This window comes from Macaca nemestrina, chromosome 10, assembly GCF_043159975.1.
Source record: "Macaca nemestrina isolate mMacNem1 chromosome 10, mMacNem.hap1, whole genome shotgun sequence".
Taxonomy (NCBI): domain Eukaryota; kingdom Metazoa; phylum Chordata; class Mammalia; order Primates; family Cercopithecidae; genus Macaca; species Macaca nemestrina.
Genome location: NC_092134.1, coordinates 80,777,601 through 80,792,679, shown reverse-complemented (window position 1 = coordinate 80,792,679; position 15,079 = coordinate 80,777,601). Strand labels below are relative to the sequence as shown.

The 15,079-nt window shown below is 45.5% G+C and overlaps 1 protein-coding gene across 1 annotated transcript; it reads right to left on the bottom strand.

The window, feature by feature from the left end:
* Positions 1 to 5,793: 5,793 nt before the first annotated feature.
* On the bottom strand, positions 5,794 to 11,451 carry LOC105474305 (keratin 1). Its single transcript, XM_011728879.3, has 9 exons — positions 10,787 to 11,451; positions 9,574 to 9,788; positions 9,195 to 9,255; positions 8,680 to 8,775; positions 8,346 to 8,510; positions 8,089 to 8,214; positions 7,316 to 7,536; positions 6,751 to 6,785; positions 5,794 to 6,658 (listed from the first exon to the last, which is right to left on the bottom strand). Exons 1-9 carry the CDS (start codon positions 11,390 to 11,392, stop codon positions 6,252 to 6,254), a joined length of 1,932 nt encoding a protein of 643 aa, XP_011727181.2. The 5' UTR covers positions 11,393 to 11,451; the 3' UTR covers positions 5,794 to 6,251.
* Between the last annotated feature and the right edge of the window lie 3,628 nt (positions 11,452 to 15,079).

Sequence of the window (15,079 nt, the reverse complement as noted above, 5' to 3'; positions counted from 1 at the left end):
TTTTTACCTTTTTTGGAAAATTGTGTCATCAATGGCAAAAGTACCAGAGTTTTTAAGTTGTCCACAGACATCCTACATCCACCTGCATTTGTAGCTGGTTTAATGCATGGTGATTTTACCTATAGGCACAAACGTCTGACTGCTTCATTATATCTTCCATTGCAGTTCCGCCTAAGATCTTACAGGTTGAAATATAATATGATATTATACCTTTTTTCCTTTTCTGTCTCCTTTATATTACAGTGGGGATTTTTAAAAATTATGTGTTATTACAATATAATTATGCTTTTCTTTTTCTTCCTAACAGTAAAGGGTGTTACTTTAATTTTTGTTATAAGACAAGAGACAATGAGACTGATACCTTTAGAACTGCTAATCTAAATAAAGAATATTCTTTTCAAAAGAAAGTTTTATCAATATCCATAAAGTCCCTGTTAAAATTTTCACACCAGTTTTTGATAGAACTGGGCAGTTTTGTGAGACTTCCTCGTGGTCCCTCCAAAGGACAAACAGAAGGTCCCCATTCCAATGAAGTCTTTCCTGTACCTCCTAAAATTCCAAGAATACTACAGGCTCCAGCTCAAGACCATCATTTGGAATTCTCTCTCCCAAAGTGCTAGAGAACAGCCCCCGGGGCCAGTGAAGATTTCCCATGGGAAGGAGTTGGGATAGCAGATTCGGGCTGAACTAGGATTAGGATCTGAGAGGCAAGGGGTCCAGGGAGAACTGCTGGATTCTGCTGTTCTCCACGGACCCTCAGTGGCTGTCTTAGGCCTGGAGTTGTTGGAGAGAAGGCAATTAGTGTGTGGGAATGAGAAAAGGTGGGAAGTCTGTTCTCTCTAGAATTAGATGAATCCCCAAGCTCTGTTAGAGATGTGGCTGTGTAAGAGCCACACAGTTATGGGGAAAAAAAAAAAAACAACTTTGATCAGTTATGGAAGGAAGCCTAGCCACTGAATTGATGGCTACAATGTTGGGGCCATTCAACAAAGAAGCATGGCCCAGAGGGAGCCCCATGACTCCATTGACCAACCAGCTGAAGGTGAGATTCTGTCCTTCTAACTGTGCTGCTATGGGGGAGGCACATGGATCTAGACCCAGGGAGAAGAGATGCCTGCAGATATCCTAAAGTAAGGACAAAATGCAGGAATTGGTCAGGTCTGGGGGCTCACCCCTGTAATCCCAGCACTTTGAGAGGCCGAGGTGGGTGGATCACCTGAGGTCAGGAGTTTGTGACTAGCCTCACCAATATGGCGAAACCCTGCCTCTACTAAAAATACAAAAATTAGCCAGGCATGGTGGCAGGTGCCTGTGATCCTAGCTACTTGGGAGGCTGAGGCAGGAGAACCACTTGAACCCAAGAGGCAGAGGTTGCAGTGAGCTGAGATCGCGCCATTGCACTCCAGCCTAGGTGACAAGAGCGAGACTTTGTCTCAAAAAAGAAAAAAAGAAAAAAGGAAAAGAAAAATCCAGGAATTGAGTCATAGGTTGTAATGTATGGACAGAAGCCACAGTCAGACTCCAAAAGGCCTATCTGCTGAAGAATATGCAATTCAAATCCCATCCGGGTGAAGATGATCAAGTTGGCTGTTGTGGGAAGCCCAGAGTAGCAAGATACCTGGAAAAAGAGAATTAACATATATGTACATTTTTGCTTGCATGTTCATAGATACCTTTTGAAGGACACCCAAGAAAGTGAGGGGAGTGGTTGCCACAGAGAAAGGGAACTCATGGCAGGGAACAGGAGAACTTTAACCCCACGTTTGCCCTTGTAGATTGCCCTCCTGCTGAGTATTGTTACCAGGATAAGCACCAAGCATCAAACACACTAGACTACCTAGGGATGAAAGAGTACAGTCTAAGGTTTGGGGAGGTATCACTAGATCTGGGGATCTCAGTAGCTTTGGTGGATGGCCCCTGAGGAATTCTGACCAGCTTCATGTCTGTTAAACTTTGTCCATTTGAGCAAGTTTCTCCCATTTACTTCTGGTTTTCCTTCCAGGGAGTATCAGTAGTTCTCCTTCTGCTCCTTCTTCCTGAGTTATCTGATGATTTATTCTACCCTCCAAATGCTGATAATTCTTCAGTTTACACCTTTAGCCCCATTCATTACATGGATAGAGCAGATGCACTTGCTACGTAACTCAGCATCTTTCCCCACAAGCCCTCTTGCTGGATTCTTTGTTACTACCCAGACCAGGAATGTGGACTCTCCTCTTGCCTCACCCCACCGCATCCTCGTCCAATCTGTCACCAAGTCCTAATGATATGACAGCTAACTATCCCTGTAATGCATATTGTCATTTCTGACCTTCTACTACCTCTAACGCCTGGAATTAAAGTGCAAGTCCCTATCGTCTTTTGTCTTCTCCTTTGCAATAGTCTCCTAAGTCTTCCTGCCTCCAATATGGACCTCTCCGATCTGCCCTGGCTGATTTTTCCAAAACACCAATCTAACCATGACACTCTCTTATTAAGTCCTTTTACCAGTTCCTCCTCACCTATGACAGCTGTTTCAGACATAAAATTCCTGAGGGAAAAAGACACTTCGATAAATAGATCTCCCATCAGCAGACCAGATTTCTTAGGGGATACTTGGAAACAAGACAAGCTGTGGTCCATACTCAATTCCTACTCCACTAGCAGTAAGACAACCCCATTCCCTTCCAATGGACCCGTACATAGTAGGTCTAATAAGTCAATAGGTATGAAAACCCCATCTGAGAACCTCTGACCCAGAATTCAAAGTCCAGACTCCACAGGATGCCTACAAGGCCCTTCTTGATTGGATCTGGATATCTTTTCCACATCATTTCTGTCACTAATTCCATGCTTCTTCAGATGCTCAACTACTTCATGAAATTTCACTCTTCCATGTCCTTATCTATATGATTCCCTCTACCTTGAATATCCTGGTCTGCCTGAAAAACTCTGATTCATTCTTTAAAGCCCTGCCAAGCATCACTTTCCGTCATCTATACTCCTGCATATCTATTTCTGTGTCTTGTATGTATCTCTACCATTGCTACCACCCAGGTCTCTAGGCTCTCTGAAAGCAAGAACCACGTCTCACTCATGATTGTCTCCCCAATGCCCAGTTCCTCATACACAGTAGTTGTGCAGAAAATGTTTGAACAGAACTGAATCCAGAGTCTTCCTTTATCGTCTTTCTGATATGGGTGCATTTTGGCGTTTGGTCTAACTCAGTTTACTTCTTCAATATATACTGACTTACACAGGGTTTTCATTTAATCCTTGTAACCTTACAAGCCTTGGTAAGTTTGCCTGCAAATTGTATTTTTCTCTGTTTCATGACCTTACCATAAAAACTCGAGTCCAAACAGGATAAACAGGAGTATTCCCAGTACTGAAATGTGACTAAACAAAGTTGTAACTTAAGAAAAAACCTAGAAAATGTGGGCCAAAGTGTAAGAACACGTCAGTGTTCATTCAGTAGCGTCCCTGGGAGAGAGGTGTTATATCTGTTGACCCCAGAGGTCAGCTCTTCTGTGGAGGAGAGTGAATCATCTCCCTCAAGGCCACTTAACTTTCATTGTTCTAAATCCACAGATCAAGCCAGCACTTTTGACTACTTTAGTTTCCCAGATCTCTTCATAACAGGATGGTATTTCAGTCATTGAAAGTATGTGTTTCCCCACAAGCTAATGCATGGACTTTCTGATTGACACAACCATCATCTCTTGTGTGTTTGGTTCCCATAAATCAGTATTCAGGAGCAGATTCAACTTTGGGTGCACTAACAAATCAATTTCCTGTCCCTGCAGAGCTGTCACTGAGCCACAGTGACCACATCAAGATACATCCCCCCATGGAGGCCCTGAGCAGCCAGCTGCCTTTTACTTTTTTGTCACTCCCTTTTAATTCTTTCAGCTACTTCTTTATATAATATATTCACAATTCACAAATGTTTTCACATTATATTTCTTTTCCTCTTGATGTCTAGAGGCAAATATTCTCATCTCCATTTCCCCTCAAGACAACTTAGGCTCAGGATGGCCAAATCACATCCAAAGATCCACACATCCTATAAGCTATAGATGCCTTTTCTTTACCTGCTCTTTAAATAGTACAGTTCCTTGTTCTTTCTACTCCACCATAGTGCTTTTCAAATTCTCACATCAGTCCGAATGGAAATGGACGTGGTGAAGGTGTTTCATCCAGCCAAACCCACTGCTGGACTCACTTTGACAGTGAGAGCAGGTGAATTTCCATGAGGAAGTGCCCCAAACCATCCCAAAATGGAGCCAGGTGGGATTCCAAAAAAACAAAGCACTAAACGCCAGGGTGATCAGTGTGCAGTATTTAAAAGGGGGACCAAACGTTCAGAGTGAAGTGCAGCATTCTCACAGTGGACAGGGAGATGAGGAATGTTCTAGCTGGGTATGCCTGCAGTTAAGGAGTCAGGTTATGGAATTTTATAGAAGAGTTTAAGAAATTTGGCTCAGGGCGAAAGCTAGTTTCTATGTGTTCAACAAAAGGGCTCTTTCCCAGTGTTTCCTAGCAACAACTAAACAGCTTTGTCAGTGCCTGAGAATGTCCGAGACCCAGCTTTGCTTCAAGTGTGCAGAGGAAAGCATGCAGCTGGCCAAATGATGGAGTAGCCAAGGCACTCTGTGTTTCCCGGTCAGGACATAGAAAGACAGCAGGGGACACTGAGGTCCCTACAGAAGGGATAACTGAGAAGGAAGAATAGAGCTCACCTGAGTTGTGTTCGCATAATACTTGTGTGATCTATTCTCTCCTTATTCCATTAGCCCTGTGGGACTCTGGAGCTAAGAAGGCTTTTCCTAATTGGAGGCTAAGGAAATTGATCCTCAGAGAAGTTGACTGCTTTTTTCATGTCATAGAATCATTACAAAATTGATGGTAACTTGTTTCTTTGAGCAAGCATCTACTGAGCTGTATGGAGTCCAACAAGCAATGTTACATCATCATCATCATCATCATCATCATCATCACTATTATCATTGAAACTGGCACTTATTGAGTGCTTACTATGTGCTCAGCTATGTGTATTCATCTTATTCAATCCTCACACTATTCCCACAAGGAAGGCATTATCATCCCCAATTTAGAGATACTAAAACTGAGGTGCGGAGATGTCTGTAACTTGCACTGTATTACAGAACTAGTAAATGGCGACGGTAAGATTCAAACCCAAGCATATCTGAGTTCAACTGTCCATGCTTCTGGCCACTATGCTATTCTCTTGTACTACTCTACAAGTATGAGATATGTGTCAACAAGGGAACTTCTTAGATTAGGCAGAGCTTTGAATGATGGCACAAAAAGAGAAGGGAAATGGAAAAATCTAACTCTCTATTACCACTCGTAGTTCTTGAACTCCCCAAGCCAAAGTCTGTATTCTGGCTGCAGTAACTGCTGACCCTATATTACTCATGCCCCTCCTTACTGGCTGTTCCACGTGAAGAATTACTTTTTCGTGCCATACTCTCCCTTCTTCTCAAAGCCACACCTCTCCCTCCCAACCTGCTTGCTCACTGCCCTTTTCAAGAAAGCCTTCTCAAATGAATAAAATCTGCCACCCAGTCTCTCCATTTCTCCATGACGTCCCCACCGTCTGGGAAAGTGCTTGCTCTCTCTCTCTGTGATTCTAATCTGGTGAAATGTTGCCTGGTTGACCTCTGCATTTTTCTCATGTTTGTGTGCATGACTCTCCCATATGCCATGTGGCTCTAGTATCTTCTTTTACCTCACAAAACACCCATCCAGGTTAAAGAGTGCCGTAAACAAGGGAGACTGAGATACATGGAGAATTTCAAATGCAGTTTATTGCAGCAAAACAAGGAAACGGGGAGTTTAAGACCTCTCCACAAAAGAAAAACAACTTGCTAACACCTTATGTACAAAACCAAAACAGCACAGAGATAAGATGCTAAGGAGCTGTCCACACCCTGGATCTAACTGGTCCTACTCTGGCTGGCTTAAGAAGGTGCTTTGAAATGTCACATGGGTGGTGGTCACTGCTGAACTGTTTCTCAGGGAAAGCACAAAGCAGGGTCATAGCCAGGGGACTGAGACTGCCACTGATCTGAAAACTTCATTGGGAGACAGCAGAAAAGAAAGAGCTGGGGGAATAGGATGAGCTAGTGTAACTAACCATAGCTCTTTTCTCCAGTAAGGCTGGGACAAATTGACCTTGGTCTTGCCAAGCATATTTGTTAGTGATGCTGGGGAGAACTAGAGCTAACGAAACAGAGGGTATCTCTTTATCTGGTTACTCCGGAGTAAGTGGTAGAAACAAACTTCACGCTGGAACTGCCACCAGAGGACTTGACACCCCCAGAGCTGGATCCCCGGCCGCCTATGGAGCCTCCGGAGCTCCCGCCGCCAGAGCCCCGGCCGCCCGAGCTGCCGCCGCCGCCTCCTCCAGAGCCGCCTCTGTAGCCCCCACTGCTGCTTCCGGAGCCGTAGCTGCCATGGCCGCCGCCGCCGCCTCCGGAGCCGTAGCTGCCACCTCCGGAGCCATAGCTGCCACGGCCGCCGCCGCCGCCGCCACCTCCAGAACCATAGCTGCCACCTCCGGAGCCATAGCTGCTACCTCCAGAGCCGTAGCCCCCGCCGCCACCTCCTCGGCCGCCACCTCCACTGATGGTGGTGTGGCTTGTGCTCACAGCTGCAAGAGGAAGCTCAGTTATTTTCAACTTCAACTCCCTTTCCAACCCAACAAAGCTTGCACATGCCCCTAAGAAATCCGCTTGGACTTACACACGCTCACGTTCGGGGCACATTCTCCAGACATCCTGTAGGAGAAAAGAAGAAAATTCCTCAGGACACTCCAGCTTCACAAACCCCTTCCCCATTCCCCCCGCTCCGCCACCTTGAAGACTCTCCCTGTCTGGGGCTGCTCCAGTGCACCTGATCTGAAGCTTAACCCAGTTCCCTCAGGCCTCCCAAACCTGTCATTTTTCTCAGCAAGGGCCAAACAGGGAGAAATTCTCATATAAATGAGACAAGAGCCTTGCAGCCAATGAAGGCCCCCTCTACAGGTGCTGACTTTAGGCCAGCTGCCATCTGAGGCAGCCCAGATATGGAATAATTTGCTCCACCTCAAAGCTCTTTCTAGATATGTTACAGCCCTAGAAGAAAAAAATAAACAGCTTGGAACTCCAGCTCCCAAAGTAAAACTAGGTCTTTCCTCCTGCTCCGTGTACTTTTCATTTCCCCATACCCAGGACAAGCTGCAGTCAGATGGTTGCGTCTTCAACAACAGTCAGCTTGCAAGGAAGGAAGACCATGAGAAGAGGTTCGACTCCCAGCATCCCTTCCTCACCTGCTTTCCTCTCCCTCCAGGAGGGTCCTGTAGGTGGCAATCTCCAGATCCAGGGCCAGCTTGGTGTTCATCAGCTCCTGGTAGTCGCGCAGCAGGCGGGCCAGGTCTTCCTTGGCCTGCTGCAGGGCATCCTCCAGGTCGTTCAGCTTGTTCTTGGCATCCTTGAGGGCACTCTCACCACGCTGCTCTGCATCACTGATGGACTGCTGCAAGTTGGCGATCTGAAAAAGAATGTGACATCCTCTCATAACATGCATTCCCCCCGTGGCCTCCTCATCCCAGGTCTCCCCACTCCAGTAAGGCCAATAATGAGTCCAACAGAACCACTTGGCCTTAAGTCATATCACACGGGATAATGCATCACCATGTTGACTTCCTTAAAAGACCTTAGGGGTAACTCAACAGCCTCTCTTGGCCCTGAATAAGGCTCCTACAATCCTTACAGACTTGACATTCTTCTAAACACCTACTCTAAAACCTCCTGGCTGTGCTTCCTGTCACTCCCCAACTCTTAAGTCCACTTTGGGTCATAGGCTAGATCGCTCACATTGACCATTCCATCTTTCTCTATTAGGCCATTCTCACAGATTTCCTTAAAGAGAACCCAGCATGATGGCTGCATTCTGGAAACTAGTATAGTCACAAAAGGAACCAGGGATAATAATGTAGCCTGGGTATGAATTGCAAGATTCAAAACTAAGAAAGCACTCGCCGTTTACCTGAGGGTTACCCCCATTCCATGCAGCTGAGTGCTAGAAGGAGGAAGCACATACCTGCTTCTTGACATTGTCGATTTCAGATCTAAGTCTCTGGATCACACGATTCAGCTCGGAAATTTCTATCTTTGAATTTTTCACACTATCACCATGTCTGCCAGCAGTGATCTGCAGCTCTTCATACTAAAGATGGTAGATAGCATTTGTTAAATGTGGGCAGAACTCAGCATGACGCAGACACACATACATGAGATAACACAGGATAGCAAGACAAGCCATTTCAGGGAAACTGGCTAGGCCTTCAGCCCACTCACCTTGCTCTGGTACAAGGACTCAGCCTCAGCTTTGCTCTTCTGGGCAATCTCCTCATACTGGGCCTTGACCTCAGCAATGATGCTGTCCAGGTCGAGACTGCGGTTGTTGTCCATAGAGAGGATGACATTAGTTTCACTGATTTGAGTCTGCATCTGAGACAACTCCTGCAAGACATAATAGGTTAGTGACTCTTACAACACTGAAACAAAAAACAACTTAGACAGAGAAAGCAGTCAGAAGATAAAAGATAAATATCTATTCTTCTGAATCGTGGTGGAGTCAGACTTAAAAACTCTCCATTTAGAAAAACTTGGTTGAAACTGGAAGACTTACTGCTTGGTAGAGTGCTGTAAGGAAATCAATTTCCTGCTGCAAGTTGTCAAGTTTGGCCTGAAGGTCCACCTTGGTCATATAAGCACTATCCACATCCTAGAGGAACAAAGGGCATCGTGAAGACACATTCTCTCCAGGGCAGCTCCCTCTCATTACCTGTAAGGGGATTCTCCAAGCAAAAAAGGAGCTTTGGGTCTACTCCACTCCTTTTTACCCCAGGTAGATCACAGTTCCCTGACTGCCCCACCCCCAGATAGCACCACCATCAAGGGAGTGCACCTGGCTTGCTGAGAACCTGCCTCTCCACCTACTATGTAAGGTGCTGAGAAACACGGAGAAGCCAAGTGTCTGGATCAGTCTAGGTCCATGATGATGTGAAAATACAGCCCCACTCCAGATACTCCTCAGGTCTACTCCCTGGCTCTCCATATCATGGCTGCTTTCTGCTTAGTAATTGGAGACTCTCTTCCATTATTTATTTCAAATGTGAGTTCCATTGTACAGAATTTGCTCACCTTCTTGATGGTCACAAATTCATTCTCTGCATTTGTCCGCTTGTTGATTTCATCCTCATACCTGCAGGAAAGCAGAAATAATTAGGAGATTCAGAGGGGGTAAGACCTGAAGTCCAGCATTCTAGACTAAAGGTGGCATTGCCTATCACTGCCTTTCTATTATGAACCTGGGACATATTGGCCACTCCTTTCTACTGAGCAATAAAACCACTAAACTATTTCCATCTCCTGAGAAAATGAAGATTTCTGAAAATGCCAAATTGATGTGCCTCTAACCTAAGAAAAGACATAGCTACATACTGCTTCATGATCTTAGCTTATCACTTTCTGGAACTCTTTTGGAGCAAGAATTAAGAATGGCCCAGACAGGGTCCCTTACTTGTTCCGGTAATCCTCCACCATGTCCTGCATGTTCTTCAGTTCTGAATCCAACCGAGATTGATCGCTCTTCAGTTGGTCCACTCTCCTTCTGAGATTGTTGATGAATGACTCAAAGTAGGGCTCTAAATTATGGGTTCTAGTGGAGGTATCTACCTGCTGCAGCAGCTCCCATTTTGTTTGCAGTACCTGGTTCTGCTGCTCCAGGAACCTCACCTAAAAACACAAGACCCCATTACTCCTGATACAGAAAAGGGGTCCCATAGCCATGGAGGCCTCATTTGGAAAAGAACTTCAGTTCCTATCTTCTGACCATGACAGATAAATAGGAAGAAGATGATCAAGTTAGCATCATCTGCATAACAAAACCCAACTCGTTAATTCAGAGAGGGCTTGGAAGGGAGTAACTAAACAAATACCAATAGCAAAGTACATACAGAATTATTGCAATTATGTTTCGAAATAGGTGCATGGTATTTAAGAGATTTGCCTTCCAAAATTTTGTGAGGTATATTACCATAAAAATTGGTTTACATCCCCAGGACACACACACATTTCAAAAGCATATCAGGAAAATTCAAAATTGGATTTGAAATTTGTTGTGGATAAGCTTGGATTGGCACTATCAATGATTAAGCAAAAAGTTAAAAAATGGTTTATCTGGGTTTTTTTAGAACTGATTTTTGGAGATATTAGTGTAAAAAAGCTCAAGCCTCATCCAGTACCAATGTAAAATTATTACAAGGCAGAGCTCCCCTCTGACAGCAAAAGATGTTTGGCACTGACTTACTACATATTTTCTGCTACAATAATACTCTATACTATGTTCACACTCAGCTCCCTTTCTATGGTTAGGAAGACCTTTCCAGGGTTCTCACTTGCACCCTGGAAAGTTCAGTTAGCCCCATTTCTATTATCTTCATTCAACAGATATGAGTCCCAATTCAGCTCAAGAGCTGAATAAAAAACACTTAAATGTTAATGTCACACTGATCCATCTTTAGGTAGACCACAGAACCCTTTGTCCAAGAGAGAGTCATTAGCACCATTCACAAGCATGCTTCTAACATATCTCCCAGGAGACCATTCCACAAAACATCCTTTTAACCATGTAAACATGGAAACTTGAGGTTCAAACCTACATGTATTTTGACTGCACCAGTCCCAAGTGGACCAGCAGCAGCCATACCAGTGCATTGAGCAGAGAAACTCACCTTGTCAATGAAGGAGGCAAATTGGTTGTTGAGTGACTTGATTTGCTCCCTTTCTCGAGACTTCACTTTTTGGATCTCAGGGTCAATCTCCACATTGAGGGGCTGAAGAAGGCTCTGGTTGATAGTGACTTCTTGTATGCCACCAGGGGGGCAGACAGGCCCATAACCACCCCCATATCCACCACCCCCAAAGCCACCTCCACCAAAACCACCACCACCACTGCCAAAACCACCAAAGCCACCACCCCCAATGCCACCACCACCAAAGCCACCACCACCAAAACCACCACCACCAAAGCCACCGCCACCAAAGCCACCACCACCATAACCACCACCAAAGCCACTACGTCCACCTCCTCTAGCCACACTTATGGAGATGCTTTTACTGCCACCAAGGTTAACAAGACTCCGACTTCCAAATCCACCACCAGCACCAAAGCTACCACCACCACCACCACCACAGCTTGAAAATCTCCCACCACCTCCTCCACTGCGGCGTGTGGAGCTGCTGGTGGTCCTGCGCTGGTAGTTGACTATCCCAGCAGAGCCGGAGCTGAAGCCCCCTCCACTTCGGTACCCAGACCTGGAACTAAACTGCCGACTCATGTTGACTTAGAGAAAAGTAGGAGCAAGGTAGAGTAAGGGAAGGAGCTAAACACTCCTCTACCCCAAGCATAGACACTTCCCCTTATATACAGGGAAGCAATTGGGCTTGGTCCTCCAGAGTCAGCGGAGATGCAGTGCCTCTCAAGGGTTTGGCTTGCCTGCAGCCATACAAGATTTTTACGAGCCTCAACAATACGATAAACACTACACACCTAGCTCCCAGGATGGGCTCTCAGAATTGCTGTGCATGCAAAATTGGTTCATGTGGTAATTATTTTATCACACAAGATCTTCCTTCAAGCGTTTGTGGCTTTGGGAAAACAGGACCCCACATCTGATACCTGGTGTTTCTTGGTAGGATTTCATAACCCCCATCACAAAGGTATGAAAGTTTCCATTCTCACCTTGCCCTTGTGAGCTACCAAGCACACTGTCTTACCATGCACAGCAGGTGCAATTCCCTATGCTTGGATCTCAGAAGGAGCTCTCTGGCCCACTTCTAAGATCTGCCTTCCAAACTCCAGAGCTCACTCAGTTACACCCTGACAAAGAGTAAGGGCTTTAATAACTAAAAAATTTAAAGATCTTTTATAAATATAAAGATCTTTACAAATATACCACGTTGATTAATTAAAGGAAGAGAAGCTGTCATTGAACAAGATGGATGAGTGGGTGGTCTGGAGGAACCAGAAGGGAGAGACAATTTTTTGTCTCTGTTTCTCAGTTGTTACTTTTCTTGTTCCTTTTCTTCAAAGATGGAGCAGGAGGCAGACACCAGCAACAGAAAACAGGTGGCAACGGATAGCATGCAAACACCCATGAGTGAAAAAGCCCACAGAGCAGTGAGATGAGTAGACAGAAGCTCTAGGACATTTTGTAAAGCACAGGGGTAGAGGTGAGGCTTGACGGGTGATTTAAGCCTCACACTGGACTGTAAAGAGGGAGAAATAAATGCAGATTTGGAAAGGAGGACAATGAGAGGTATCTGGAGAGCCTGATCTGAGAAGTTTAAATTGTTTCTGGAGGTAATAATAATGATAATGATAACACCTAACAGTATCAAAAACTGACCATGTACCAGGCACTGTTCTACGTAGCACATATGTATTAACTTGCTTAATTTTCACAACTTTGAGATAGATGGTATTTTTCTCCCCATTTGTAGAATGAGAAAACTGAGACACGGGGTTGAACAACCTGACCAAGTCTACACAGTTGGTAAGTGGGGTGGCTGGGATTTGAAGCAAGGATACCTAGCTATCGTGTGTAAGATCCTAAACAGCATGTTGTACGACAGCACAGCAGCCGAATTCAAGTCATTCTGCCTGCTGTGTGTAAAGCCAGACAGCACAGGAAGTACCCCACCACAGAGAGTTCTGAGGGCAGAAGGCCTGTTTTATCACTCTGAATCCTTGGCTCCTCGCACATGCAAGCACTTGGAAAATGTTTCTTCAATTCATTCTGAGAAGGAGATTTTGGTGGTGCAGAGTTTAGTGAGGAGATTTTACTTCCACCCAAGTGCAAGAGCCCCCAGCATGCATTGCAATGGACCAGGAAACCTCAGGGGCCTTCCTGGAGAGCAGCACTTGATCAATGTCAGTGGATAATAGTGGCACTGAGATCTGGACAGACCAGAACCCCACGCAGACTTTCATTTGAAGACTTCTTAGAAGCCTGGCGTGGTCTCCAGGCCTGCACATAAACACAGAATTGAAGACTCAAAGGGAAGAAACCAGCTCTAACTTCAGCTGGCTCCAAGCAATTCTGTAAGTGGCAAACCATAGATGTACGTGGGAAGTCTCCACTATGGTGTGCAAGATCTATGGGAGAAAGAGAGTCTGTGAAGATCATCTGATCCCATTGCTCTGTGACTCTGAATCGGGCTGGCTGTGTTTGCCCTCTCCATTGCACTCTTCACATTGAGCCTTGTCCCTCTTCTCCTCCCACAGTTTTTGCCTTATACCCTCCTCCAGAAAGTGCCCCTCACCACTCCCCCGCTACCCCGCTCCCTCGCCATCTCCATGGCACTGCTATCTGGGACTCTGTCCTAGCACTAAAATCCTTCGGCTGCTAAACCAACCGTCTCTTTAGGGAATGAGTAATTCAGGTCTTGTTAGGAACAATGGAGACTGAGACAGTCTTGACATGGTAATGACTATTGCCTAATCATTTTCTGACAGGCAATCAAAATTATTTTAGTTCAGCATACTCCCTCATGAGACATATTGTTCTGCGCCATCGATTCCTTCTAGCATTTTGGAGGGGTGTGAGTATGTGTGTGTACACATGTTTGTGTGCATGTGTGTGCCAGCCAAAAACAGATCCTGGCAGTGATCCACACTCCCATCTTTGAACTAAGAAACTGACACACAGAAAAATCAAAGGTTTGGATGGTCAGGGAATTGGTAGACAACTTAGCTGCAAAACGTACTCCAGGTGCTCCTGTGAGAAGGGAGAAATGCAGGACTAGAAGGAATAAGTGCCGTAAACCTCACCATAGCTTACATTTGCACAGCTCACCCCACCAAACACATACACAAAGAGCATCCCACAAGAGCCCTGAGAACTGGGCAGTCTAGCTGTTCTCAACCCATTTCATGAAACAGAAAACTGATGCTCAGAGACTAAGTGGCTTCCTCTAGACACTCCAGCTAGGAAAAGACACATCTGGGACCAGAACCTGGGTTTTCTGATTTCAATTCAAGGGATATTCCTCCTAAACTGGGAAGAGGCTCAAAGACAGGCAAGTGGAACTGGGCCCTGTAAACGAGTACACAGAGAATTACAGAATGCTCCCATCCATGGAGCCGCAAAGGTCACACCATCTAACCTGCCTCACAGAGAAGTGAGAGCACAGGCCCAAAAAAGTAAAAAAAAAAAAAAAAAAAAAAAAAAGTCTAAGTCATAAGTCAATTCCTGAGACTCTTCCCATCGCTGAATCAAACTCCTATTCTTTTTCCACTGCCCATTTTCAAGGCAGCCCAACAGAGCTGGAGCTGCAGTGCTGCCAGACCAGGCCCGTCATCTCCTGTGATGTCCCCAGGATCAGGGTGGGTGTGTGGGATATGAAAAACCACATGCACGAAAGGTGTGAGCCACACACTCTCTCCTGGCTTACTTATGTACTGTGCATTTATGAAATAAAGATAAAATGAGAGAGAAAGAGACACTAACATCTACAGGCAGCAACTATGTTGTTAGGAACCACATTGCATTTAAACACCACACAAAGTCTGTGTGGTGGGAGCTTTTAGCCCCATTTTAAAGAAAAGGCATCTTAGGTTTACAGAGGTTGAAATATGTGCCCAAGGTCATCCAGCAGGTAACTGACAAGCCACGCTTGCCTCACTCCAGAGTCCAAGCCCGCTGCATCGCATGGGCTCCTTCTGTCATCGGCCTGCTCACACCACCCGCACCTCCTACATCTTGCCCTGCTCACCCACTCCCCCAGCCTCACGCCTTGACCACTTCACTCTCATGCTTTGCCCAGACTGTTCAATCCTCTTCTTCCCTTTCCATCCCTGTTCCTCTCTGTCTTCCAAGCCCAGTTCTACTCTTCTCTTCTCTGAAAAGTCTTCTGATTGCCTCGGCAACTTGCCACAAAACCCTACCCTTAGTCAAGCTCTGGGCCACCAAAGATCTCAATTCCTGAACATTTGGTCCTGAATCTGTTTTTGGTCCATCAGG